This window comes from Scleropages formosus, chromosome 11, assembly GCF_900964775.1.
Source record: "Scleropages formosus chromosome 11, fSclFor1.1, whole genome shotgun sequence".
Lineage (NCBI taxonomy): Eukaryota > Metazoa > Chordata > Actinopteri > Osteoglossiformes > Osteoglossidae > Scleropages > Scleropages formosus.
In genome coordinates, this window is record NC_041816.1 from 3,925,234 (window position 1) to 3,953,176 (window position 27,943).

A 27,943-nucleotide genomic window follows, 5' to 3' on the forward strand; every position below is an offset into this window, starting at 1 on the left:
GCTCTCTGCCTCCTGCTCTTTTTTGTTAAGCAAAGAACCCGCGTGCAGCTGCTCCTCCCGCTTCACTCCTCCCACGGGCAGCCCGTGCGCGCACACAGCGGCGCGGGGTTGGAACGGCAGCGGATCGGCGGCGCGCCGCGGCCCCGATGGCGGCGTGGAAGGACGGCGCGGCGCAGGAGAAGTACCGGCTGGTGGTGGTGGGCGGCGGCGGCGTGGGCAAGTCCGCGCTCACCATCCAGTTCATCCAGGTGGGTCGGGGGGGGGCCGAGCGCTGCTGCCGGACCTGGCTGGTCCTGGGTCCGAGGCCTGAGTGCGACTACACGGCTGCCAGCGCTGGGTTCCATTCTTTTAGGTGGGGTTTTGAAAAAAAAAAAAAAAAAAAAACATCACAAGTTCGCGGGGGTCTGTGCGCGGCCGCCGCGGTGTGGACGCGCGTGACGGACGAACTGGCGCGAGCAGAGAGAGAGAGAGAGGTGACAGCGCGACGCGACGGGCTCGTGGGCTCGCGCGAGGCGCGATTCGATTGTGCAGAAGCAGAGGCTGGATATTAACGGATAAGCGCGAAGTGCGGCGAACAAACTCCGCTGTGCGGGAATGTCGGGCTTCGGAGGGAGGGCGGGTTGAACCCGGGGTCGCGGCGCGCGCTCTTGTTGAAAACACGATTGCGTTGGAAACGTCGTGGACTTTACTGTCCGGTCAGGTTTATAACGGGAAACGGAGAGAAAGTGTGTGTGTGTGCGCGCGGGTGCGCTCGCTCGCTTTCGCTTTCCCCCCTCATTATTACTGTAGTAACACCAGGAGGAATAACTGCTGCGAGTCGCTTCTTTTTCTTCTCCAATGTAGCGAAGAAGCGCCGCACCTGAGTCTGAGTCTCTCCGCTGGGTGTCGGACACACTGGACGGTGTTAAAGTTTAAAAGACCTCCGTGAGCTACTAATAGTACTGTTTAGAAACGAGGTGCAGGTGAACGGGTTCGGGGACCTGATTTATGATGTGTGGAAACCTGAGCGCTCTGCATCTCCCGGAGGAACACCGGTCGAAGAGCACCATGGCTGTATTTTGGACACAGCGGTCGCCTGTGGCCTGAATGTCCACGGCGGAGCCACAGTTAACAGGTTGTCCCTTGTGGTTTGAATGTCCAAGATGCTTCGGTTTTTTTTTTCCCCTCTTGGTTTGACCCCGTTTCTCGGCCCGCTGAGAGCCGGCGTCGAACCCGCGGCGGTTGGTGAGGAAGAACTCGGTAATGAGCGTCGCCTCCTGGATGGTGATCGATGCGCATCGGCGACGAAGGGTCCTCCTCTCCCAGGCCACGTGCAAAGAGAGCGCAAAGGGGATGGCGGGGTCAGCGTTCCGTTGCCATGGAGACTCTCCAACATCAGGTCATGAGATGAAGATGAATAATGGGGCTCCTCTGACATCATCAGCACTGACTCCCCCCCCCCCCCCCCCCCTTCAAGATCATGAGATCATGAACCTGAAGGCCTCATTCTCGACTTCAGCTGCCCGCGTTCGTCTCAACCAACTGTGTTTAAGGTTCGAAGAGATTAGGAAATGGCATAATTTCAGCATCTCGAGAGTGAAGAATTTGGACATTCGTAGTTCTCCGGTTGCTTCATTGTAGCTGTTCTGTAACTGTAAGTGTCTCTGGAGCTCAGAGACAGACAGTCAGTGTGATTTGTAAGTGTTTTTGGTTGGAACGTATCCATGTGTTACCCAACCCCCCACGCCAGACCAGTTGCCATCCATGACCTTATAACTTTATAGCTTTCTCGTACCTTTCTCCTGCACCGCTCCCCCCCCCCCCCCCACCAGAAGCCTCTGTCGGGATTACTGCAGGTGGAGAGTGTTTTTGGAAAACGGGGTGATCACACAGCCTGTGCGCCAACACAACAGGGAGCACATCTAACGTACCTTCAGCATCGATTACTGCCGATAGTAAACATGGTACGTGTGTCTGTAAAGCCGTTAAACAAAGATAGATGATTGTTGGGGGGGTACGTCTGCTGTCGTTCCAGTGCCGGGAGGGTCGGGGGGGGCGACGGGCTCCCTACACCCTGAAACAAGTGACTCGACCAGGACCGGCAGCAGGATTCGTGTGAGCAGAGCATCTGAGCCAACAACCTAAAAACCTGCTGCTGCAACTCAGGCAGCGTGACCTCAATTCCAGGGTCACACGATGAGTAGAGTAAAGTGAATGAAGTCGGCAGGGTGTGCGTCAAACCTGCCTTTGGTGGCGGGGGGGGGTACTGTGGTCTCCCTTTAAAACCTGAAAAATGTTGCATTCTGCCTTCCCAGCGATGGTGTTCTGGTTATTTAGCCCTGAGGTTGGAGCTCGGGTTCGAGACCCCAGCTGTGTGTCGGGGTCTTCCTCTCTTGGTTTGCGTGGGCAATGTGTTGGATTGATGATGATGATGTGTTTTTTTTTTTTCTTTTTTTTCCCCCTCCCCCTTGGGGGGGGGGAAGTGTGCCAACGGCGAAATGTTCCGAGGTCGCGTTTCCAGCGATAAGGTAGCGAACAGCAGACGCCCTTTGAGAAAAGCTATTTTCAGGGTCGGGGGTGGTTCAGTGCCGCTCTTGCGTGCTCATCGCTCGAAAGGCCGTGCATTTCCCGCCATGGACGGCTCGATGTTTGGTGAACGTCACGCCCGATTTCTGCGGAACGTGTTTGATGAAACGCGGGCCTCGTCCCGCCTTGGCGCCTCGCCGCGGCGTCCTTGAAGCGTCCGCGGCGTCGCGTGGGGCTACTGCCTGGGCGCCGTTTGTTATAACACCTGTTGGTTTCTCGCGTCGCTCGCTGGCCGTCTCCTCGCCTCGTCGAAATAAACAAGTCAACGTTCCCGCCTCAAACGGAAAACCCGGTTGACCGCAGGGCTTCTGGAAGGTTCTTTAGGGCGACGCGGCCGATCGGCACCGAACCGCGTGCCGATACGGACGGAACGTACAGATTCGGTCCGAGTGCCGAGTTTTCAAAACCCCTTTAATCCCCTCGCAGACGACACAAACTCGCAGGCCTTGTTTTCCCAAAGCACCATTATCTGTCCTTGACGTTCATGTTTTTATGTCAAATGTCAGCTGCTCGCGTTGGACCTCGAGATCGGCGGGACGTCCTTTAGGCCTAGAGCTGCTGGCAGGAACATCCTGGGTTCCCTCTGCATTATGAGTTTATTTATAATTAATTCCCCCCCCATTATTGTTATAAATGTTACCGATTGGTGAAATATCACTATGCGCGACATTTTCGTTTATTCATGTAGCTGGTACATTCCTCCTAAGAGACTTGCGATGATTTAACCATTCATAGAGCCGGGTAATTTTTACCGTATCGGTCGAGGTAGGTACCTTGCTCAAAGGTACTAGAGCCGGTGGTAGGAGCGAAACCCGTGTCCTTCGAATCCAAGATGGCATAAGTCTCTAATCGCTGCGCCACCTGCTGGCCCTCTGTAGTACAGATTAGTCTGTCAGGTGCGGCGCGCTTTGAAACCCGCACCGCTGGTTTCCAGGGACACTTTTTGACAAGGCCCATGGCGCGAGTCCTTTAACTGGAGGGCAGTAGGTGGCGTAGCGGTTAGGGTTGCCGCCTTTCAGTCTGAAGGTTGGAGATTTAAATCGCTAGTGCTGCTGTAATACTCATCAAGCGGTTTAGTCTGAGCTGCTCCAGTCAACATTTCCCAGCTGTACAAATGGGTAAATCACTGTAAATCACTACGTCGTAAGTTACTTTGCGGACAAGCATCAGTTAAGCGAATACATGCAATTGCCGGGCTCTGCCGACAAACGGCGGAATCCGAATCCGCTGTGCTGATTTTATACCGCATTGGTTCGAAGTACTTTGATCGTGGGTGTTGCAGCAGGAGTAGGGATTTGAACCCAGGTCCTTCAGATTGCATAGACCCAAACCAAAGACTCCCGTGCTCCTCCGTGATGATCAAAATGACGTCCGTCGCTGCTGAGCTCTACGAGAGCGGTGTCTTCCAGTCCTGGCCCTGTGCGTTTCCACTCAGTACTGCAGTACAGTAACATCTTAATTTTTTGGTCATCTCATCTTCTCCTGTGCTTCCCTTCCTTCGGTTTTCTCCAGAGAAACGTACTCTGATTTACCTGTTTATACGACAGGGTAATTTTAACTGTATCAGTTCTGGTTAAGAGCCCTGATCGAGGGTACTGCGGCAGGAGGTAGGATTCGAACCCAGGTTCTTCAAGTGCAAGACGGTACCTCCACCTGCCGCTCACATTTTTTGTGCAAATAAATCTAAACTGCACGGTAATCTCCGTATTTTCCCTGTAATGCGCACAGATGAATTATGATCTGGGATATTAATTTTTTTTTTATTAGTGCATTGCACCTTTTGCATTTCTGCCATTCGCAGTGTTGCACAGCGAAGAGTTTGACCTGTTGAGAGTGTGAAGTGCGTAGTGAGCAGGCGGGTGTGTGTGTGTGTGTGTGTGTGTGTGTGTGTGTGTGTGTGTGTGTGGCTTTTCAAAGTCCTCGCCTTCGTTCGAGGCATCCTGTTTACGCGCACCCAGCGCAGGAAGACGCGCCGTCTGGAGGGGCCTCGCTCTTGCAGCAGCCCTTCACCTCTGGTGTGAAAAGGGCTTCGGCGGCGCTCGCCTTCTTCTCCCAGACTTGAAAAGAGGGCCTTGGCGGCAGACAGGAAGAGAGAGGCCTCGTACCCGGCACGGCAAAGCGTTCGCGCAACGGTTTCGCTCTGAGGGCGCGTCGTTTGTTTGTCTCCTGCGTGTGAGATTTTCTTCTTTTTCCCCTCTCGCGCGTCTTCGGGATGTTCGCTCCTTCTGGATTCGTGTCCGAAGCTGCCGGGTTTCTCTGCCCCTGTTGAGCATCCGCAGATGGCAACGCGACAGGGCTCCCGCACCTGTGTTTAGGCTACGATCGGATGGGGGGGCGCTCCTTCGGGATGCACCGTGCGGTGACCGCGGCTGAGCTACGCACCGCGCGGACCCCCTTGCTGAGAGTCGTCGGCGTGCGAGACGGATGGGGTCACGGCGCCGGACTGGAGACGATTGAAGGGAGGGCGGCACTCTGAGGGTTTGGAGCCCGAATTCCGTGAGGGGTTCTAGGCCCATCTGGAGATACCTTAGATCCTCCACCTCCTTAGCATCAAGCCAGCAGGTGGCGTAGCACCTGGAACTGCTCCCTTAACCTCATAGGACCTGGGTTTGAATCCCACCGCTGCTCTAGCGCCCTTGATCAAGATACTCGCCCTGAACGGACGCGGGAAGAACACCGTTAAGTTGAAGTTGACGAAGGCTGTAAGTTGCCTCGGACGCAGGAGTCTGATAAATAATAGTTATGATAATGGTAACGCTAATAACAAGGACAGTTCCATCCACCAGTTCCTTGTGGGCTGAAGAGTTCCACCAACTTGAATGTGTTCCCTCTAAGCCCCGCCCCCAGCACCCTGTCCTCCAATCACTGTGCTGAAGTACTACTAATTTGGGGGGAAAGGTGTGCGGCTGCATCCGCTGGACTGGTGGGATGTGTCCCCTTCGCCTACCTCCACCAGCTCCCCCCCGTTCCACACCTTGCTGAGGCATTTAGGCGACGGGACCCTGACCTTGTGCTCTCCGCCTTCGTACCATGTCAGCCCACGAATGCCATAGTAGAGCTGTAAGGAAAACGAGTCTAGAACCTGCAACTGTACCTGCAGCCTGCATAAAATGAGCTTTCCTTCTACCCGTCGTGCCAAGGGACCCTTTCAAGCCGGTGCCAACGTGCGCTTATTTATCGCCTTTATAAAGCAAGAATCGATGAGCAACTCAGTGTGTTTTTTTTTCCTTTTACATTGTAACGCTTATTTGCCGAATGAAAAAACTTGTATTTTCAGTTTTTTTTTTCGGTTATATTTCCACAACAGTGAACTGCTGAATCTCTAAGGGTCTTAAACTCACCTCTTTCGCACCTATTTCTCCCCTGATCTCGCGGCAGCGAAGGAAATGAGTCCAGCGGTTTCTGGTGTGACAGTGGCTGCGATGGGCGGCTATTTGAGGGATGTGAACCAACAACAGGATGGTATCGCAGACACAGCCTGTGCTTCAATAATCTAAACCGCTGTAGGATACATTTTCGGGCGATGAGGGGCACAGTGGTTACGGCTGCCACCCTTGGATCCCAGTTTGAATCCCACCAAGGTAATTACCCTGAATTAACACAGTAAAAATTCCACTGGTGCATAAATGGGTAAATCAGTGCAAGTTTCTTAACGTTGGTGGTTGGGGGGGGGGTCAGGTAAAGAATAATGTAAATGCAGCGCATTGCGGTCTGCTGTGCTGATTGCTGACAGGGGGTGGACTGTTGTTTTGATACAGTATGTGGAGATGATGGGCGCGCTTAGAAAGCGTGGCGCGGTCGACCGCGTCCTTTACCCTAGCGGAGCCTCCTCTCAGCTCTCCCGTCCGCTGGTGGTGTTAGGAGCTTTAGGCCAAAGCCCTGAATAAGCAAGTGCCATTGTTGAGCGGGATCCGTGCGCCGGCCGGCTCCGCTCGGCGAACGCGCGCGGGTGACCTCGGGTGACCCCGAGCGGCGCGCGGGCGCGTTTGTCGGGACACGCCGCGCCATTTGGGAGCGGATCCCGCGCAGCCTTTGCCGACGGTACCGGGGTAAAGTGCAAGAAGAGGGTTAGGAGTCCTCCTCCCGGAAGGCTTTGCTTGAGACGACCGGTTTACGAGTTTGACAAGGAAACGAGACGCCGCGTCTCCCCAGCGCTTCTGCAGCACTTCCCAGAGATGGAGGACACCCGCGCGTTGCTTTTCTCTCACGTTCCTGTACAGTCCCTCCCATATAGGTGTTGCCCAGGGTGTCCGCGCTTTACCCTGGTACCGTAGGACGAAAGCCGTTCGTGGCACTGAGGTCACCGGTCTGTTAGGCCTTTGCATTTGAGACCGAAAAGCAGAGGGTGAGTTGACTGGGCGGCACGGCGGCACAGCGAGTGGCGCTGCTGTCTGTGCGAGAGGATGTGGGTTCGACCCCCGCTCAGCCGGTGTGGAGTTTGCATATTCTTCCCGTGTCTGCATAGTGACCCCCCCCCCGGGTGCTCTGGTTTCCTCCCACACTTCAAAGACACGCTGTTCAGGTTCACCCCTAGTGTGTGTTCCACGGATGTATGGATGAGTGACCCAGCGTAAGCAGTGTATCTAGCGAATGAAACCTCATTTAACCCAGAAGGGAATTCTTCTCGGCCGCAGCAGCATCGGGTGTCGGCATCGCGTACAAAATATATGCTACCGCAGTTAATCTTTCTTCCGTTTGAAATTCTTTTTTGTTTTAATAACGTTTAAAAATCTGGTTTGTTAGTCCTCACCAGGCGTTATTGCTCCCCTGCACGCTTCCCCAAGTAATATGCAATGAGGTGAAAAGCACACCATGTTGTGATTTTAATAAAGAATAATTAAATGGTGAAATAAATTTTACTAATCATGATATAAGGGAATTACAAGTAAATTATGGTGTGATAAAAGGTACGTAATGAAGTGTAATATTAAGTAAATTGTAATACAGTGTAATAAAATAGTAAGAACGCTGGAAATGACCAAAACCCACCCACAACATGTATGCTAATTTTTTTTTTTTTGTAGAAAAGTTAATTTTGCGCACAGCCGCTTGTTTTCCCTTCACGCCCGGAGAGACACGTCGCAGTTTTTAGATTGAGGCCGAAACCCCCGAAATGCTTCGTTTTGTTTCCGTTACGCCTGTACTGCCCCATTAAAGCACTCTGGCTCCATCTTCGCTGTCCTCCTTCAAGTCTTTCACGCCCCATATTTTTATTGAAACGTATATATTCTTATAGCGAATTTGCGAGGATGGACTCGGAATGCGGGCGCTTTCTGCCGCACCCTTTACCTACCCTACTTAGTTTGCTTGACTAGCCTAACGGGAATTCCGCAGTGATTGGATTTTTATTATAGGGTCCGAGGGGTCCGCACTGGTTTTGTTCGGAATCCGTTTGCTTCGTGGTCGTCGGGATGTTCGGAGGCACTTGCTGAATTGAGTTTGGAGGATGCGTGTGGGCCTGCGATTTGCCACTTATAATAAAAAAAAAAAAAAAAAAAAAAAACCATTTTACTCAAGTTCCTTGAATTTTTTATTTTTTAAATGGTACAAAATGGTGTGGATGTGATGTGAAAGGAGTTGTGTGTCTTGAACGCGTTCTGATGGCTCACGTCGAAATATCGAGGTCTGTTTTAATTCCCCCTCGATTCGCTTCCCAAAGCTGTGATGCGAACACGAATGTCCTTTTCACATCGAGCTTGGAGATGAGGTGTAAGATGCCAGAGCTGGCAAACATGCACGAGGTGTGTGTGTGTGTGTGTGTGTGTGTGTGTGTGTGTGTGTGTGTGTGTGTGTGTGTGTGTGTGTGTGTGTTGGGGGGCCCGAAGGTTACATTTTGCGCTGCATTCGCATTCTTGGCTCTGTGTGCAGACTTCATCGAGTCAGAATGGTTATTTAACGCGAGATGTAAGACTGAATACCCACGTGGTGGTTGGGAAAATTGGATTAGTAGCAGTACAATGAAATGTGTCATTAATCTCTCTGCTGAATGTGAGCTGTTCCTTCGAGGTAAAATGTTGTTGTGCGTAATGAATGTCCGCGTTATGTGTATTAAAGTTTGCGCGCGCCCTGCGACGTGATGAAACGGCATCGAACGTGGTGCTGTGCGGTACGCCGATTTGTCAGCTGATCCCCCCCCCCCCCCTCCCCATCACCACCACCGCTCACTATGGGAAGTATAAAACGCAGCCTCCTTCGAACCCGACCCCAGGTTCCCGGCTGCTGACAGCTGTCTCCGCTTGGCTTGGTCAGGTGGGAAGCGCTCAACAGATGAAGAAGCAGAGCCATCGTTATGGCGGGGGGGGGGGGGTACACGCTGTCGCTCCTTCCCCTGACGCTGCTAATTTGACACAGTGCTGAAGTGACCGGCGTGCCCCCACCCGAGTAGAGAACCACAAACCATGAGAAATCTGCACAGTGAATTAAGGGGCACGCATCCATGTGGGGGGGTGCGGTGGCGCAGTGGGTTGGCCTGGGTCCTGCTCTCTGGTGGGTCTGGAGTTCAAGTCCCCCTTGGGGTGCCTTGCGATGGACTGGCGTCTCGTCCTGGGTGTGTTCCCTCCCCCCTCCAGCCTTACGCCCTGTGTTGCCAGGTTAGGCTCTGGCTCCCCGCGACCCCGTATGGGACAAGCGGTTCAGATAATGTGTGTGTGTGTGTGTGTGTGTGTGTGTGTGTGTGTGTGTGCGCGCACGCGCGCATCCATGTGGTAAAAGCTATGGTAACCACATGGTAAAAAGGAGGGAGTGGGGGTGTCCAGAGACTCATATTTGATGGCTGTTTGAAAAATCTGTGCGCGGATTTTCACTTTACATAAGATTCCATTGTAGCTGCTGTCTCGAATTTGAGTTGCACAAAGCCCAAGTAAAGCCGTGTGCCTGCTTTGGACTGGCTCAGACCCTTTACCTCCACCCTATACCTCCAGGGTAGGCTCTGCACCCCCCATCAGCTACCGATGATGCACGGATGCGGCAGGTTCGTGTCGGACTGGCTCTCGTGCGATGAAAAGTGCCGCGACGGCTTACGTTTATATAATCGTACCCGTCTCGGTACAACGGGCTTATGTTACGTGCTCACTTTACTACAGCAGTGGAGGTATCTTATTATTTCTAATGGCTTATATCAGATGTTTCGGGACAGAGATGCTTTGCCTGTTAGCGATTTTTAATTCCATAACAGGTGGAACTTGATTTCGGTGCTTGTGTTTCCCGAGTGTGTTTTTGCAGTACTTGCTTAGTTCGAACCCTCTTTAAAAAGAATAAATTTTTTTAAAAAAAAAGCACAGATGAAATGCAGGCTGCGCTCTTCCGGTAGCTCTGTTTTTGAGTCGGAAAAGGAGAGCGGAGCGCTCACCAGTGAAGCACTTTCACGAAACGGGAACGGCGTAAAACAAACCGTCGGAGGTTAAGCGGCGGCTTTCATCGGAGTGCAGTATGATATAAATAACAGAAAGAAAAGATACTTTAAAAAGACACCTCTTAGTGTGGGGTTTCCCCAAAAAGCAGAAGAGCCTGCATGATGTTGCTTCTCCGGCTGCCGTTCAAACCACGTTTAAAATATCTGAAGAATTTGGAGCAGCGCGACTCTGTTGGGCGACTGGATATTTGTGATGAATGAATAAAAATATAACACGACACTAGGAGTTGGTGAATTTTTGTTTGGGAACTAATGATCTCCCCCCCCCCCCCCAGGGACATGGGGTCCAATTGGACCCCCATGGAACAAATGAACTCCATCGTGCAGGCGTAGTTATGCGTTTACGAACTATGAAATAGACCTTTCTTTACCGTGCAGACGTCTGGCCGGTGAGAAGCGTGTCATAAACGCGTGGACGTCGTGACCCGCCGAGCCGCTCTTGCCCACCGTCGATGAATTTGTTAGTTTGCTCAGAAATACCGCGGGCTTTTCAATCAGAGCGCCTCTCACCTATGCCTGCGGGCCATAAGCGGCCCACGTGACGGTAATTTTCTCTATGCTCTTGTAAAGTCCTTTCGAAACGATCGTCTAGTTGTGAATAGCGGAGGTGGATTCCACTGCGAGCGTCTGCCTCTCTGCTTGTTGGGAGCGTCATACCAGAAAGTGACTATTTGGGTGATGCAGTCTGACTTTATCGTGTCTAAGCGTGACTGAGACGCGCGCGGTTCGGATTTAATTAGTTTCTGACTGGCAAAACAATAACCGATTTGGAAATGAGCGCCCCGTTTTTCCTCATGTACATGCGAGAGACTGACGCGTGGGGGATCTCATATAGGCCGAACGCTCATTTTTACCGGATGATGTCGGTGTCGCAGGCTAAGAAGGGCAGCGCGTTGTCACGTTATGGCCTCCTCTTCCTGGGCCCGTGATCTCGGCGAGATACGGCTGTTTTCGCTTCTTGATCGCGCCCCCAGGTTTGAGGAACCCGTTGCGAGACTGGTTAGAGCTCTTGGAAAAACAGGAGGTTTGCGGTGGTCTTCGCAGTCGGCTGCTGCGTTTGTCCGTCCGGTGCCCTAGGACCGAGACCCCGAGTTGCAATTCGGTGACCCGTGGCAGAGTCTCTGGCTCCTGTGGAAGGGGGGCCAGATCGCTGACGGCGGAGGTCTGGAATGACTCCCCTGCCCCTCGTTTGATGCGGGTGAGACATTTACGCTTATTTACCGAGCAGATGCTTTTCTCCAAAGCGGCTTCCAATGAACTCTATGTAGTGTTACCAGCCCACACACCTTATTCACCGCGGTGACTTACACTGCTAGATACACTACTTACACCGGGTCACTCATCCATACATCAGTGGAACACACACTGTCTCACACACACTAGGGGTGAACCTGAACAGCATGTGTTTGAAGTGTGGGAGGAAACCAGAGCACCCAGTGGGAACCCACAGGGAGAACATGCAAAGTCCACGCAGACTGAGCGGGGACTGAACCCACGTCCTCTCGCACCACCCAGGCGCCGTGAGACAGCAGCGCTACTCGCTGTGCCACCGTGCCGCCCGTCACGGAGACGTCGCTCCATAGGACAAGTTTTGAGTTCCGCTGGAGGAAATAAATCACTGCGACAGCATATTTAAAAACTAGCTTATCAGTGCAGACAATGTGGCGGTTAAGGAACTGGCTTTGCAACCTGGTGGTTATCGGTTTTTGTCCCCCTCGTGAGCCCTTCTGTTTTACCCTCATGCGGGGCACTTAACTGGCAAAGCCAAACAGTGTAAATGGGTGTAAACTGCAACTTTCCCTCAGGCTCACATAAATACTGGATGGGTGCGCTTGGTCATTACTTTCAGTACGAGTAATATAAAACTCGGACGCACACACACACGCAGCTTTTTACCATTTGTGCCATGATACTTTTAACATTTGCTTCCCTCTTCTCATCAGCACAAGTCCCACGAGGGCCAATTACGATCATTCCTGCGAAATGAGTTTAACAGGTATTCGTTCTAAATGAGCTCCGTGCGTTTGTTCCAGCGCGTTCCCGTAATTTGGGACACGACCTTTAGAGATCCCGCTCGGCTCACGGAAGCCGCTTTCCGCCGGAGGACGTTTTGACAGAAAACGGCGGCGACGCGTGGGGATCGGTAACCTTTCCTTTTTTCCGCGTAAAGCGCGCGAATGCGGAACGAGACCCCGCGGCTCTCGGCGGGACGGCAGGTGGTGGAGGCTCTGACGTGTCCGTCCGCGCCTTTCTTTCATGTCGGCTTTTGATGAGGCCGCCTGAAGGGGGCGAAGCGGCGCGGGGGTCGCCGGGCGGGGCTCATCTACAGCTGTCCGTTCGGATGCTCAAAGCGGTCGGCGGTGGGTGGATGGAGCGGCGCCCCTCACCCCCTTTCATCGCCGGTGGGGGACTCCGGGGGCCGTCGCGAGGAGGAGCAGGTGAACGTGCAGCAGGAGAGCCGGCGCAGCCAGATAAAAGAGCCTAATCCGGCCCGAGGCTCCCGCTGGAGCCGAGCGCATTCCGCTTTCTGCCGATGGGACTCGCAGAGGATCTGCTTCCCGTGCCGTAGACGGAGGGAACCGCCAGACGTCGGGTATCGCCGTGCGGAGACGCATCTGCTCACGCGGAGGAGCGTCGAGCTCCAGCGCGGGCCGGTCGGCGGACCATCGGCTCGCGCTCTACCCCAGACCCCATTTAAACGCCAAGGTCCAAATTGCGTGACCCTCTTTTTATTTGGTGTAAGTCGTGACACACACACACACACACACACACACACACACACACGCACATTTTCAGAACCGCTTGTCCTATACAGGGTCGCGGGGGAACCGGAGCCCACCCGGCAACACAGGGCGTAAGACCGGAGGGGGAGGGGACACACCCAGGACGGGACGCCAGGCCATCGCAAGGCACCCCCAGCGGGACTCGAACCCCAGACCCACCGGAGAGCAGGACTGTGGCCCAACCCACTGCGCCCCCGCGCCCCCTCCAAGTCGTGACAATGTTGAGAATATTCCTTTCCCAATAAGCGGCGTAGTGGTTGGTCCCGTCACTTTGCAGGAGTTCGAACCCCTGTCCCTGCAGCAGTACCTTTGATTGAGGTACTCGGCTTGAATCGATACAGTAAAAATTACCCAGTTGTGTAAATTTTACATTTATTCATTGCGCGGACGCTTTTCTCCGAAGCGACGTAAATCTCATGGAAAATAGTTTGTACGTTAGGAGAAAGGCATAGTTGCACATGTGTGATTAAGTAGTTTCTTCCTTCCACCATGTGCACCGATGTTCATCACACAAGTAGGTGCATAAACTCAGAATATCGATGATTCCTGATCACCTTCCTACTTCTTTAAAATTTTTTTTTTTTTAAAAAAATATACACAAACATGTTACAGTACAGGATGTAGCTGCGTAAAGGACTGATCCAGGCATGATCTTAAAGTTATGGTGCATGAATATTTCCAGCTTACACGAACTTAAGAGATGATGGGCGAAGTGAGTCTGGAAGAGGCGAGTTTTCAGACCCTTTTTAAATGCGGGCAGAGATTCGGCAGTTCCGAGTGAGAGGGGGAGGTCGTTCCACCACAACGGCGCCGGAACCGAGACCCTCCATGCTTTACCTATGCGTGGGACCACCAAGAGGGTAGAAGTAGAAGAGCGTAGCAGTCTGGTTGGGGTGTAGCGAATTATCAAGTCTTGTAGGTATCTGGGAGCAGTTCTATTGATGCATTTCTAGACAATAATCAGGGTCTTGAATTTGATCCGGGCAGCTGTAGGAAGCCAGTGCAGAGAAACGAGTAGAGGAGATACATGGGAACTCTTTGGCAAGTCAAACGCAACTTGAGCAGCAACGTTCTGTATCAGCCGTAGAGGTTCGCCCGCAGTAGCGGGAAGGCCGCACAGGAGAGAGTCGCGGTATCCGGACGGGATGTCTGGGGGGTTAAATGGGTTAAGTGCTTAACGAAGTGACTCGAGTCCAGCCGTCACATTGAGGGTGACCTCGGAGGAAAGTCTCGGGTAGGTTGATAATTAACGACGACGCCCGACAATGAAACTGTCGCCAGAGATGTGGACGTGGCTTCTGTCCAGCTGGAAGTCGCCTATGCAGGTGGTTCCAGGCGGGAGCCGGGGAGATGCGGAGGGTAGCGCGTCATTCTCCGGCTCTCCTCGGCGCGTGTTGGGCGCGCTTGGTCTGGCGCTCTTGTCCGCCGCGCTCCGTTATTTGATCCTCTCTGGTTCGTCGTTGGTCCCGCGCGCAAGAACTCCAAAAATCAAATCCCGTAGGTTCTTGGTTTCAGCTCTGACGTGGCGGCTTTCTCGGAACTGCCGAATACCTTTCCGCGTTCAAGAAGGACCTCAAAACGTCTTGTTCGGACCCGCTTCTCTCCTCGTTTCCTGTCTCCTCCCTAAACTAGAATCGCATCATATGTCACGAAAACCTTTGCGTTTCTTTCGAGTTCTGCACGGAGCCGCCCGTGTAATGTGCGTCGGCAAAAATGGCGATATTGAGCAAACTTGTTGTACGAAGAGAATCTTTAGTCTTTTTATCAGTCTAAATGCACCGTTTGCTCTTGAGTTGTCTGCTCGACAAATAAGCAAACGGTTCTGGAGGTTGGACGCGCACGTCGATTAATCGCTGACGAGACGGTTCCTCGTGGGTTATTACACCGCTTTCTGGACTCTGGCGGCTCGCTGTTCACGAAGATGCGTCCGAGCGCTTGTGTCGTCAGCCCGATGACCCTCGTGCCGGTTGTCGTCGAAAGGTCACGTGTCAGCCGGGAGAAATGTGCCTTCAGCAGCGGGGAGCTGACGCACCGCTTCCTGCAGCGTCCGCGCCCCCCGTCGTCCGGTTCTCGACTCGTCGCCCTTGGGGCGGTGACGTCTTGTATGTCTACGTGCCTCGATATGTGACTCGGAAGGAATAACAATTTATGGATAGCGGTTAGAGGTGTAGGGGGTGCGGTGGCACGGCGGGTTTGACCGGGTCCTGCTCTCCGCTGGGTCTGGGGTTCGAGTCCCACTTGGTGTGCCCTGCAATGGAGTGGCGTCCTGTCCTGGGTGTGTCCCCTCCCCCTCCAGCCTTGTGCCCTGTGTTGCTGGATTAGGCTCCGGTTCGCTGCGACCCCACTTGGGACAAGCCGTTTCAGACTGTGTGTGTGTGGGTTAGAGGCCTTCCCTTGCCATTGAAGGATTTGGGTTCAAATTCCGGCTAGCGCTGTAGTACACTTCATCCAGGTTCTTACCCTCAATTTGTACAGTAAAAACTATCGGCTTTTAAAGGGCTAAATCACTGCAAGTAGTTTAACCTACAAACAAACGCCGAAAGTCATCTTTTACAAATGTGTCAGATAAATAATGGATGATGAAGAGTTGCTCATGTCTCTTTTTTTTTTTTTAATATATATTTATTCATTTAAATGAGGCTCTTCTCCACAACCATTTGAAGAGTTAAGCTGCTTACAACTGTTTACCCATTCATACAGCGCGGTGATTTTTGGTGGTACCTGCCTACTTACTACAGCAGCGGGCGAGGTTGGAACCTGCAACTATCGGAGCCGAAAACAGCAGTCCTACCCACTATGCCACCTGCTACCCCCTTTTTAATTGGCGCAATCTGCGACAAGTTCCAGCACAGAGTACTACAGCAGGGCCGTTCCCTGTACGCTTGTAGCGCAGCCATCACGTTATGAGGCCGTGCTGAGTACGCGGTGCCCGGCAACACCAACAGGAGGCTCTAAATTGGAAAGTGACAGGCGCACGCGGGGGTGGCTTATGGTGTTTGCTTTTGCCTGCGTTGTGGACATTCGCTAATCTGATTTATCCTCCCTGCGGATCAGATGATGTCATGAGAAAAGAGGGCGTTGCCCCGGGAAGCGGAATCCTTTTGTTCGCCGCGGAGCGTGGGCCGTCGCTTGGCCGCGGCCCGGCGTCCCGAGCGAAAGAGAGGCGCGCGTGGCGGGCGGAAGCCGGTTCGAGCGCGGGTTCGGCCGAGGTCGGCGCGGTTAGAGCGCCGGAGGGCCGAGCTCGCAGCTGCGGCGAGTGGAAACGCCGTTTCCTCGGGTGCGGGGTGAGCCGGATCCCGGGGACTTCGCACAACTGTTGGTGATGGAGGAACTGCTGAGATTCATTTACCCTCCCCTTTTCTCCCAGGGCACTTTGGAAAGCTTGGGGGGGGGGGGGGGGGGTTAATGTCGAAAGTGTGTGTTTTAGAGGTTTTCCTAAACCTTGTGGGGGTGTTTATAAGAGGAATTACCCAACAAGGCTATTAAACCCTAAAAAAAAAAAAAAAAGTTGATGGGGATGTTAACGTAGTCCCCACGGTAATTGTGTGTGTGTGTGTGTGTGAGAGAGAGAGAGGGGCCCCGCGGATGAGCTCAGCGGTGAGGTCACCTGCCCTCTGGTTTGCGACTCTCCTTCCTGGAAACAAGCGGCCGGTTGGCATATCAGCCCCCGCCCCGCTGTCGATGCTTTGCTTGCTGCCCCACCCAGCGCAGGAAAGCGGTGCGGCGCGGCCCCGCATATGACGCCAGCGCGAGAACATCTGGAAGGGCTTAGCGGTGTTCTCCCGAAACTCGCAGCCCTGTGTTCGGCGCGGCGGCGATTCCTGTAAATGCGAAATCGCTGCAGTCTGCGCCGGGCTGGAGAGAGAGAGAGCGCGCGTGTCCTTGTGCCCCGACGGCCGTGCTGGAATGGACTCGATTTGCTCGCTTGTTCCACGGAGAACGCCCATTGTGACCGGAACCCTCCGTTGTCTGCAAGCTGCAGAAATGTGAATTTTGCATTCGTGTTTTAGCGCTTTTGTGAGAAAGACAGGTGAGAAATGCATTGAGTTCTGCAGGAGTGAACTCACTGAACCAGTTTTATGGGTGCGATGGGAACATACGCACTGGAAAAATTACATGAGGGAAAACGCAAAGGATGGAGAACGGGCTGTATGCGTGTTCTGAGCGTGTGTGTGTCTGTGTGTGTGCGTGTGTGTGGGTAGTTGTGGGTGAAGGAAAGACGTGGATCGTTCCAGCAACAATGGATTTATGAATGTGAACTAAGGAGCTTCAATTTCCCAACCAGGGTGGATGGATTCTTCTGCTGCCCTTATCTGAACCGGCGCCTGCTCCTCGTTACCATGGCAACATGGGAACTGGACTGCTGAGTCCAGAATCTGACTTTTTTTTTTTTTTTTCCCCCTCACCTGTCAGTCCACAGTAGTGCAGCACCACCTTGGAGAATCACATGACTGGATGAAGGCCTTTACACTCCTGTTTTAAATTAAGTTAAATACAAGTAAAAAGCCAATTTCCAGTAAAATCAAGAAAAAAAAAAAAGCATAACTCTTTTATGAGACTGCCTTTTCTAACTTTGTTAAATGCAAGTATGAAGACATAAGTTTCTTATCGAGTTAAAAATAAATACACCTCTCTCACTGCCTGAAGCCGCTTGCCCCAAGCGGGGTCGCGGCGAACCGAAGCCTAACCTGGCAACGCAGGGTGCAAGAAAGGGGGGGGTGGACACACTAAGGACAGGATGCCAGTCCACCACAAGGGACCCCAAGCAGGACTCGAACCCAAGACCCACCAGGGAGCAGGACCCGCCAAACCCACCTTGCACCGCCACCCCCCCCCCCCCTTACACCTCCTTACTTGTAAATATTTTTTCAGTTGACAAAGTTCTTACTGACACGTAGCACCCCTGAGTACATATGGAGACATGGTGGTGCAGCGAGAAGCACCGCTGTCTCGCGGTGTGAGAGGATGTGGGTTCGATCCCTGCTCAGTCTGTGGAGTTCGGATCTTCTCTCTGCGTCTATGTGGGTTTCCTCTGGGTGCTCTGGTTTCCTCCCACAGTTCAAAGACCTGCTGTTCGAGTTCCCCCCATAGTGTGAGTGACAGAGAGAGAGTGTGTTTCACTGATGTATGGATGAGAGACCCATTGTAAGTAGTGTATCTAGCAGTGTAAGTCACCGCGGTGAATAACGTGTGTGGGCTGGTAACACTACATAGAGTTCATTGGAAGTCATTTCGGAGAAAAGCTTCTGCTAAATAAATAAATAAATGTAATGTAAATGTAAGTACGGTGGGAACCGAAAGGTAACATGGCAACAGTGCACATCTTCGTGGTGGACAACCACACGTTACCAATAAATGTTCAAAATAATCCATCCAGCAACAAAAACAGTAAAATATTAATGTAGATATTAATACAGTACAGGAACAGCTCACTGAATGCAGTGTGTGGCAAGGGGTGATGGGAAGGCTCTGCCCACCCCACTGCTGCAATACATTCTGGAACTTTCACTCAAGCGGCCTGTGAACGTGTGTGTGTTTGTGTCTGTGTTTTCTTTGAGGTCCAACGATTATCTTCCATGGGTTGGGGTTTCTCGCCTAACGTGAAAGTTCAGTCCTTTTCAGTCGCTCTGCGAAGCAGATTCTGCTCATAGGTTACGCATCAGCGGAAGGCCCCCGGGGTTTACTTGAAGTAGGTGGTCTTGGAGGTGTTTTATAAGGTGATCTTTGGGTTTGCGGTTTGCTACGCATGAGCAACCTGCACCACTGGAAACGAGAAGCTCGCCGAAAGAGCGATCTGCGCATCACCCGCATCGTCCGTCTGCAAAATCCTCACATGGAGTATAAGCTTCACTTGTGAATATGGTGATGTACAATATTTTTTTTTTTTTTTTTATGGCCTGCAGTAATCGCAGGTATTTGCAAAATTGCTCTTCGGTAGAACCACCGAAGAGCAGAAATCTTACCAGCAGGTGGCGCAGTGGTTAGGGCTGCCCCCTTTGAGCTCATAGGAGCCAGGTTCAAATCCCTCCTGCTGCTGTAGTAGCCCTGCACTGATACAGTAGAATCCAGGTAAGTAACTGCAAAAACTGATTTAAGTAGCTTAACACTGTAAGCCGCTTTGGAAGCTAAAAGAAAAATTGTACATGTTACACTGACAGTCAAATATAATTTTTGCTGCTCCAGTACTGATATTGTTCCAAAAAGTCTAACTGCACACAGTGAACAAATGCAGTATTTCTGGTCAATGTCAAGGGGGGGGAACCTTCTAGATGTACTCTAGCAGTCTGAAAGGGGGCTGGAGGACTGAGAAGATTCAATTTATTTTATGGAGTATTCTCGCACAGTTACACACAGCGCTGAACAAAAGATCAGAGGCATAATACAGATAAGTGCTTGGCTATATGTTAAATTACTACAAAGCGATGTAATTATTAAAGCTGTAAGTAAGCCTATTGGCCATGGAGGACAAAAATAAAAAAATCTGAACCAAAAGGCAAGGGAGAAAAGAAGAAACCTCTGGGGGTCCTAGTGCCAGTGGCTGCCCACCCCTCCCGGGTATCCTAGATTAAAAAAGACTTTTTACTCTGATTTACAGCTATTTATAATGTTGTAGCTAAATGCTAATACCTAGATGTCCCCATTCATTTAGTCCCGTCTCATCCTCCATGGTAGGCAGTCTTCAGCTTCCGTCAGCGTGGGGTGCTGGTATCGCGGCCCACCTGCTCATGGGGAAACCGTGCTCAACAAGAAAGGATTAGCAAGTGATGACATAATGAGATAAGAGATTGAAACGGAATTTACAAAAAAAAAAATTAAAAAAAAAAAAAAAAAAAACAGCAAATGGGAATGACATCGGTCATGGATATGCCAGAATGAACAAATAAGCCTTAAGCTTGGATTTAAAGGCTGGGACTGTCAGGGAATTCCTGACAATAACTGACAGGCTGTTCCAAAGTTTAAGCACTTCATAGGTAAAGGGACTCCTCCTGGTGCGGTGGCGCAGTGGGTTTGACTGGGTCCTGCTCTCCGGTCGGTCTGGGGTTCGAGTCCTGCTTGGGGTGCCTGGTGACAGGCTGGTGTCCTATCCTGGGTGTGTCCCCTCCAGCCTTGCGCCCTGTGTTGCTGGGTTAGGCTGCGGTTTGCCGTGACCCCACTTGGGACAAGTGGCTTCAGACAGTGTGTGTGTGGGCACTCTTCCTTATTGAGTTCTTATCGATCAGAGGTACTTTAAGGTAACCCACATCCAGTGCACAAAGACATTGTCCTGGAACATAAGAATCAATAACGGCACTAATGTAAGCCAGAGCACTGCCATTCACTGCCTTATAGGTCAAAAGTAAGATTTTATGATCGACTCTAAACTGGAAGCCAAATGAACCCATGTCAAAAGATGCTTAGAAATGTATTAGTTGGTCCTCTCTAGGTTTCAGTTAATGGTTGTAATGACATTAAGACTCCGAGTCAGTCCCCCCCCCCCCCCCCCCCCTGTCCTGGAGGAGCACGGTGCGAGGAAGCCGCCCCCCCATTTCCCATGCTCTGTGTGCGGGGGCCTACCCTGCTCTGGGTCCAAGTGGGACAGCGTGGGAGGGGGTTGGGGGCTCTCTTCCCTGGACTGGTTGTATCTTGTTGCCTCCCGTGCTCGGTGCTCCTGGGCCAGGGCTCATTCCGACTGCCTCCCGTTTGTACGCCACTTTGAGAAAAGCGTCTGCTAATTAGCTGCAAATCTAGATGGTTGCGATCTCCGCGCTTTGGACGTGTCGGCCGGGGATCTCCGCATTCGCAGTGCTGCGGGGATACAGCGACCCTTTCTGAGAAGCAGGGCCCCTACAGCTTGCGTTTAATAAAACCTTGGCGCCGGCCGCCGGCTGCACAGGGCAAGCGTAGCGCAATGTCCTGGCAGACGACTGCTCCTCGCAGATCCTTGTTCCTTCTAAACGCCCACTTCCTTATATGTGTCGAGGCACCAGAATTCCTACTTTTACTCCCGAGCTGAACAGAAAGTCCTCCTTTCGAGCAGTTTAGAGGGAGCAGAGGGCTTTTTCCAGCTCGGGACGGAGCCTTGACCGCATCAGGGTGTGTGTCCCACAGAGGTGGTTCAGTAAACTAACCGTAGAAGCAACCGGTTTTATTCAGTTACTTTTATTTACTTAACAGACACTTTTCTCCAAAGCAGCTTCCAATGAACTCTATGTAGTGCTACCAGCCCACACACCTTATTCACCGCGGTGACTTACACTGCTAGATACACTACTTACACTGGGTCACTCATCCATACATCAGTGGAACACACACTCTCTCTGTCACTCACACACGCTATGGGTAAACCTCAGCAGCATGTTGTTGGAGTGTGGGAGGAAACCAGAGCACCCGGCGCGCAAACTCCACCCAGACCGAGCGGGGATCCCTATTCTTCCGACACAGACCCTTTCGGTTAAGAACTGACGTTAAAAGCGCATGGCAACGTTAAACACTGAACGGTTCAGCCGGCCCTGTAGGCCTCTATTTACTCCAGCCTTCAAGTGAAACTCTTCCGGTCACGCGTTTGCGTGCCGTGTGCTCCACAGGGCACCACTGTGAGACGGGGGCCATTCCCGGCCTGCGTACCCGTCGCGCCTCACCGGGCTGCGACCTGCTGCGTACCCTGAACTCACGTCCTTCCTCCTGTCCTTTCTGTTTCTCCCCCCAGTCTTACTTCGTGACGGACTACGACCCCACGATCGAGGACTCGTACACGAAGCAGTGCGTGATAGACGAGCGAGCCGCCCGTCTGGACAGTAAGTGAGCCGTCGCTCGGGAGAAGGGCGCCGCCGCGACTTCGCCCGCTCTAAATCGCCGCGCTTCTCGGGCAGCGGACGAAGACGCTTTCGAGTCAACGGCGCGGCACGCGTGCCAACGGCCCGTGGCTGGGCGGCAGCGCAGGGGGCGTACCGTAAGAAACGCGCGCTCCAACGCAACATTTATAACCCGAACGGCAGAACCACGTAGAGTGCGGCTCCGGTTTTGGGTTGATTTAAATTTGGCTCTCCGCCTCCCCAAATAAGAGCCGATACGCCACGTACGCGCAGCCAAAACTGTCGCGTGCCACGTTTTCTAATGGCGGGTTTGGGTCCGGGGGCCGGCGGCGGGCCCCGGGCTTCGCCCGCTCTCGCTCGGCCCTCTCCGGCCCGGCACTGACCGCGACCCTCTCTTTTCTGTGCTAGTCCTGGACACGGCAGGACAGGAGGAGTTCGGGGCCATGCGAGAACAATACATGCGAACGGGGGAGGGGTTCCTGCTGGTCTTCTCAGTCACCGACAGAGGAAGGTGAGCGAGCGAGCGACCAAACGTTGCCCGTCACGCCACGTCCGCGTCTCCGCCCACCTCCGCTCTTCCACCCTCTGCGACGCCCTCTTCGCAACACTCCGCCGACCCTTTACCTTCCATACACTTTTATTACACGCGTCCAACCTCGGTTTTACCCCCGAGTTGGAAACAGCAGGTAGTGCAATGGTTACAGGTCTCGCCTCGGGTTCGAATCCCACCTTCTGCCGCAGTACTCCCGATCAGGGTACTTACCCTGAATCGATGCAGTAAAAGGTACTCTGCTGTATAAATGGATAAATCTTTAAGTAGCTTAGTGTACAAACCGAACACTGCAAGTCAACTTGGACAAAGGATTCAGCTAAATAATGGATATGAATGAAATGATGCTATAATATTTTGGAAAATATAAATTTCTAGTTTATATTTAAATGTGAAGCTTTGGGGAATTTGGAGAAAAGTGCTGGACGAATGCATTTATATTTAGGTCGTATTTGTACTTTTATCGCATTGTATTTATGGGTAATAAAAATGAGTTATATTTACACTTAACTAGTGTACAGCTGACCCTTTATTCCAAGGTGACACTGGATAGAGTACGGTACACTAGTGATGTTCAGTAAACTGCTGTATACATGGGTGAATGACTCTGGGAAGTTTACTGTGCTAGATGCGGTACAGTAAACTTCCTAGAGTCAATAACCCACATATCTAGTGGAACAATGTGTGTATATACACACACACACAGGGCAGTTTTCCATCCTCCAGTCCACCTCCACCAATCCCCAGTCCAATAGCTGAGAGTGACCAGTGCTACCCGCTGAGCCGCTGTGCCACATGCTATTTAAATAATAAGAGAAGTAAGTTGTTCATGTGTAGCAGCGCGGTGGGGAGTCACGCGAGTGTAGGCACTCACTCGGCTGCCGCCGTCCACTGCGGCGCTCTGTCCACGCCGACGGGACCCGATGTCGGACTGTCGGTGCTCCTTCTAGGAGCTCCTCTCTCCACCGTCAACAGCCTTTCCTTCCTCCCTTTATGCTGCTCGGCTGCGAGCGTGGCCACGTTCGCCGCGCGCTCGCCAAGCTCTCGGGCCGCTGTTTGCTGGAATGCGTTGAGGGGAACATTTTGTTTACCCCGCTGGGGGGGCGGCGGAGGGGGGCCGCCCCTTCGCTGCGCCGGGTTCGACCCTGCTGCCGCAGCTCTGCGCAGGAAGCGGCGGATTTTCCTTCCGTGTAACAGCTGGCCAAGCTTCGGTGTGCCGATGTCCTTGATAGGGTTACGGTGTTTTACTTTTCCCCCCCCGGAATGTGCCGGAAGCGTCGAGTTCCCTACAGGTCCTCCCTACACAGCTGGGGCAGTTCCCAGGCTCATTCACAAAAAGTCCTCCAGCTGACCCCGAGTTGAGGAAAAGGCCTCGTTCGTGTGACCTGGAAGCTGCGATCTTCTCAGCTTCCCGCAAGAGGAAGAGTCTTTGCCCCGGGGGCACAAACACAGATTGTCCCGGAATTTTCCTCGACACCCCCTGGGCGGAGAGTCCACCTCCGCTCCGCTGCTCCGGAGTCGCGTCCGTCTGGCGTGTCTGACGTGACCCCCGATGCTGTTTGTGCCCCTCAGCTTTGAGGAAATCTACAAGTTCCAGAGGCAGATCCTCCGGGTGAAAGACCGTGACGAGTTTCCCATGATCCTCGTGGGCAACAAGGCCGACCTGGAGCTGCAGAGGCAGGTGAGCCCGTTCGCCTCGGAACCTCTCCAGAGCTCCCCAGCCCCCGGTACGAAGACCGAGCGGTAGAACGGTGTCATAACCCACCAAGCTGTGGCCCAGAGGAAGCGCTCATTACCCCCCAGGGAAAGACCACGTTTAACGCTCCGCAGCTCCAAGACTAATAGTGCGGTGAACGATGGGATGAGCGCGACGGAACTACAGAAAAGGTGAAAACCCACAAAAAAAAGCAGGTTGTGCAGCATTTATAGCAGCCCTCCTGTAATATCTTTGACTGATGTATTTACCCTGAATTGTTCCTTTAAAAATTACCCAGCTGTATAAATAGTAATAATAATAAATACACAATTTATATTACGATTGTGAAGTTCTATCTCTGAAATATGTAGGTAAGATTTGGAAAGTGACAGAGAAGAACAGATTTTTCTTATTATTATTGGGTGCGTGGTGGTGTGGCGGGTTTGGCTGGCGCCCATTGTGCAGCAGGTCTGGGGTTCGAGTCCCGCTTGGGGTGCCTTGCGATGGACTGACGCCCCGTCCTGGGGTGTGTCCCCCTCCCCACTCGGCTTTGCGCCAGGTGTTGCCAGGTAAAGCTCTGGTTTGCCACAACCCCACTCAGGACAAGTGGTTTTTCACTATTAAATATTATTATTATTATTATTATTATTATTATTAATGAACAGTGCTGATGCTGTTCTGTGGGAGCCCTGGCTATGTGTCGCCCCATTGAGTCCAGAATGCGCCCTTGTGGAGGAAAAGTGCATGTTCACTGAATGGGGTCTTCAGTGTATTCGAAGGCCTTCTTGAGACCCCCATCCGTGTGCTCATCATTCTCCATATAATAACTTGACCATATAATAACTGTGTGTATGGTAATAAGTGTTGCACCCCAAAGGATATTTTGTATATTTTGCCAGTGGGACAAGAGCAGTCGGGTCTTTCTAGTGCGTGTTTGTGACAGCTTGTCTTTGCCTTGAGCCGTTATTGTCTTGTTTTTAACTTTCATTAAATGATTGCGTCTATTCCAGTGTCGGGGTGATAATGGGTCACAGCTGCAACACGGTATTTCGCCCCGGTTCGTTGTCGTCTGATCATTTTGGAAGCCTGTAAACACTTCTAGTGGGTCCATAACGAACACTGTAAGCTGCCCTGGGTGAGGGTGTCACTGGAATAAAGGAGAATAATTAATTATTAATAATAATGCAGTTCATATGTGCTATACGAGGCAGATGGGTGCTCCTTTGTGGAGGAGCAGTGCTCACTGATTGAGGCGGTAGGTGTTGCTCTGCATTCACAAGGCGCCTGGTCGTTCAGCGTCTCGGTACGAGTCGGGCTGTGACTTTATGCGTGAAACGGAAGGATTGGGAGGGAGCCGGAACGAGATGAACGATTTTAATATTAGCGTCCGATTGTCTTTTTGTGGACTCTATTGACATGTCCAGGGGAAAAACTCTAGCTTGGTTTAGCTCTCCAACGGAAATCGAGTTGAGTCAGCTCTCTGTGCGTTCGAAGGCCCAGCTATGGCATGAAGGTCTATCCGTGAGTGTGTTCGCGTCCCAAAAGCTCTAAAAAGTGCAGGTCAGTTCCCACACCTTTCGAAGCGTTTGTCTGAAACACCTTCTTCACATTTTACATTATTCATTTAGCTGATGCTTTTCTCCAAAGCGACTTACAGTGTTAAGGTACTTAGTTATTTGCCCATTTATACAGCTGGGTAATTCTACTGGGGTAATTTAGGGTAAGTACCTTGCTCAAGGGTAGTACAGCCGGAGGTGGGATTCAAACCTATGACCTTTGGCCGGGTCCAACTGCTGTGCTACCAGCTGGCCCTTCCGTTGAGTTCTTGTGTTTGCTGCACTTTGTCTTTTTTGCAGAAGGGGCATTTACCCCATTCCCATGACTGAGCTCAAAGTCCTTTCTGGAATTTCTTTCTTCCCCACCAATATGTGTCCAGGAGGTCTTCGACTTACGACACGCGACCACCGTACCTGCGCTCGCAGTAGCCGCCCCGTTAATCTTCTTGTTATACCAGCTGGTAGGTAGCTGTTAGGTATTTTTTGGACCCAAAGGTTGCAGGTTCGAATCCCACCTCCAGCTGTAGTACTTACCCTAAAATTGCTCCAGTAAAATTACCCAGCTGTATAAATCATGGGTTAATAATTGTACTTTTATCCCTGTTAAATCGCTGTACGACTAACGAGCGCTCCATCTGCTGTACGCCGACGTCAACTGGCGTCATCATTGGCTCTCGGTCAGTCACTGTTTGGGGTGGTTGCCCAGTAGCAGTTGTGTTTTGTTTACAAATTATTTTTTTAATTCATCAAATGATTTCTTATTTAAGATGCAAAAGTGCAAGCGAGTGTTCTGGTGGTGCTGAAAGGGAAAAAAAATGATCGATTTAGAATGGAAGTGAAAATAAATCAGTGCAGCAAGAAAATATACCGTAAAATCCCTATTTAACGCCCCCACCCATTTTGAAAATACCCGGTATATTTTTTTCGAGTAATCAGAAAAGGATGAGGAAAAAAAACACTTAGTGGTACAAAGTTTTAAATCCAATTCTCTTCCGTAGTCCGTAACATGAAACAATCCACAAAGACATGAATAACTATCTGAACACGTCAAACTTCTGTGAAAAACGTCACGCATGAACTTTTTAGGGAGAGAAACGGTAATCGATTTCACTACCATATTACCTGTAATAAACGCCACCCCTTGGAAAAGTAACGCTCCGAGAGCGTGAAATAGGGATTTTACGGTAATTATATTTGCGTGTACTTATATTCTATATTAGTATTATTTTAACATGATTAATGTGTGACAAGTATTAGAAAGCGCTGTTATACAATGTAACATTACATTTACATTTATTAATTTAGCAGATGCTTTTTTCCAAAGCGACATACATGATCTCAGAGAATTAATGTGTGTCAGTGGTTTCTATGTCCTTACGGCCTCTATACGCAATAAGGGTGTTTTCGACTTACGGCAGGGTCGTCAGAAGGGAACCCCATTGGAAGCTGAGCACCGCTTTGTGTCTCGTTTCCCCTTGCTTGCAAGCGACTTGTCATCTCTTGGACAGGTGACCCAGGAGGAGGGCCAGCAGCTGGCCAGGCAGCTCAAAGTCACTTACATGGAGGCTTCAGCCAAGATCAGGATGAACGTCGACCAAGCCTTCCACGAGCTGGTCAGGGTGATCAGGTGCGCGGTCCACAGGACCCTTTGTGCTCCACGTTCGCGCTTCAGCAGACGGGTCCCTGGCAGGTTCTATGTTCTACTCAGGAGAGCAGGTTCCTGAGTTTAATTATCAGAATCTGCGTGGGGGAACTGGACAGCAGGGGACGTGCTGGTTAGCGCTGTCTCCTTCGAGTCAAAGCAGCGGGGCAGCTTCTGTAGTACCTTTAAAGAAAGTACTTGCCCTGAATTACTCTGGTTTAAATTACCCAGCTGTACAAACGAGTAAATCATTGGATGGAGCTTAGTGTGCAAAGTCAACTTGGATAAAGGATTCAGCTAAATAATGGGTAATAATATGATAAAATACAATAATATTTTGATAATATGCATTTTATAGATGCTTATAAATGTATAAGTTTGGAGAAAAGTGCTACATGAATATATAGCTGGTATTAGTGTTTTTATTGCATTGTATGTATGTACAATAGAAAAATCGAAGGGAAAATGTTTATTATTAGTCCAAGGTGACACTATATAAGGTACAGGATGCTAGAGATGTGTAGTGCTGCCCAAGTACAGGAAGCCCTTAGATGATGGTCACTGAGAGATCAGCTGCTGGTGGCGCTCTTGTATTGAACAGTTTGTGGTCCCTGTTTGCCTGCAAACCTGTTTTTGTTCTTCCATATAAAAGGAAATTTCAGGAGCAGGAGTGCCTGTCGTCCCCGGAGCCGCACCGCAGCGAGAGCGACAGCAGCGGCTGCCACTGCGTCATCGTCTGAGTTCCCGGAGCCCATCTCCAACTGGCTGCTGTCGCCAGTGTGTGCCCATGCCTTCTGACACCACGTCTCTGTGGATCACCGCTGCCTTCTTCTCTCTGTCTTTCTCTCTCTCTCTCACTTTCTCTCACACACACACACACACACACACACACACACACACACACACACACACACACACACACACACAGAGGGGCGAGCCAAGCAGCCG

At 51.5% G+C, this 27,943-nt stretch overlaps 1 protein-coding gene across 1 annotated transcript; it reads left to right on the plus strand.

Moving 5' to 3' along the window:
- Positions 1 to 27,893, plus strand: LOC108934552 (ras-related protein R-Ras2-like). The gene is made up of 6 exons (XM_029256236.1): positions 1 to 248; positions 21,446 to 21,533; positions 21,960 to 22,062; positions 23,674 to 23,782; positions 26,862 to 26,980; positions 27,648 to 27,893. Exons 1-6 carry the CDS (start codon positions 147 to 149, stop codon positions 27,733 to 27,735), a joined length of 609 nt encoding a protein of 202 aa, XP_029112069.1. The 5' UTR covers positions 1 to 146; the 3' UTR covers positions 27,736 to 27,893.
- Positions 27,894 to 27,943: the final 50 nt, after the last annotated feature.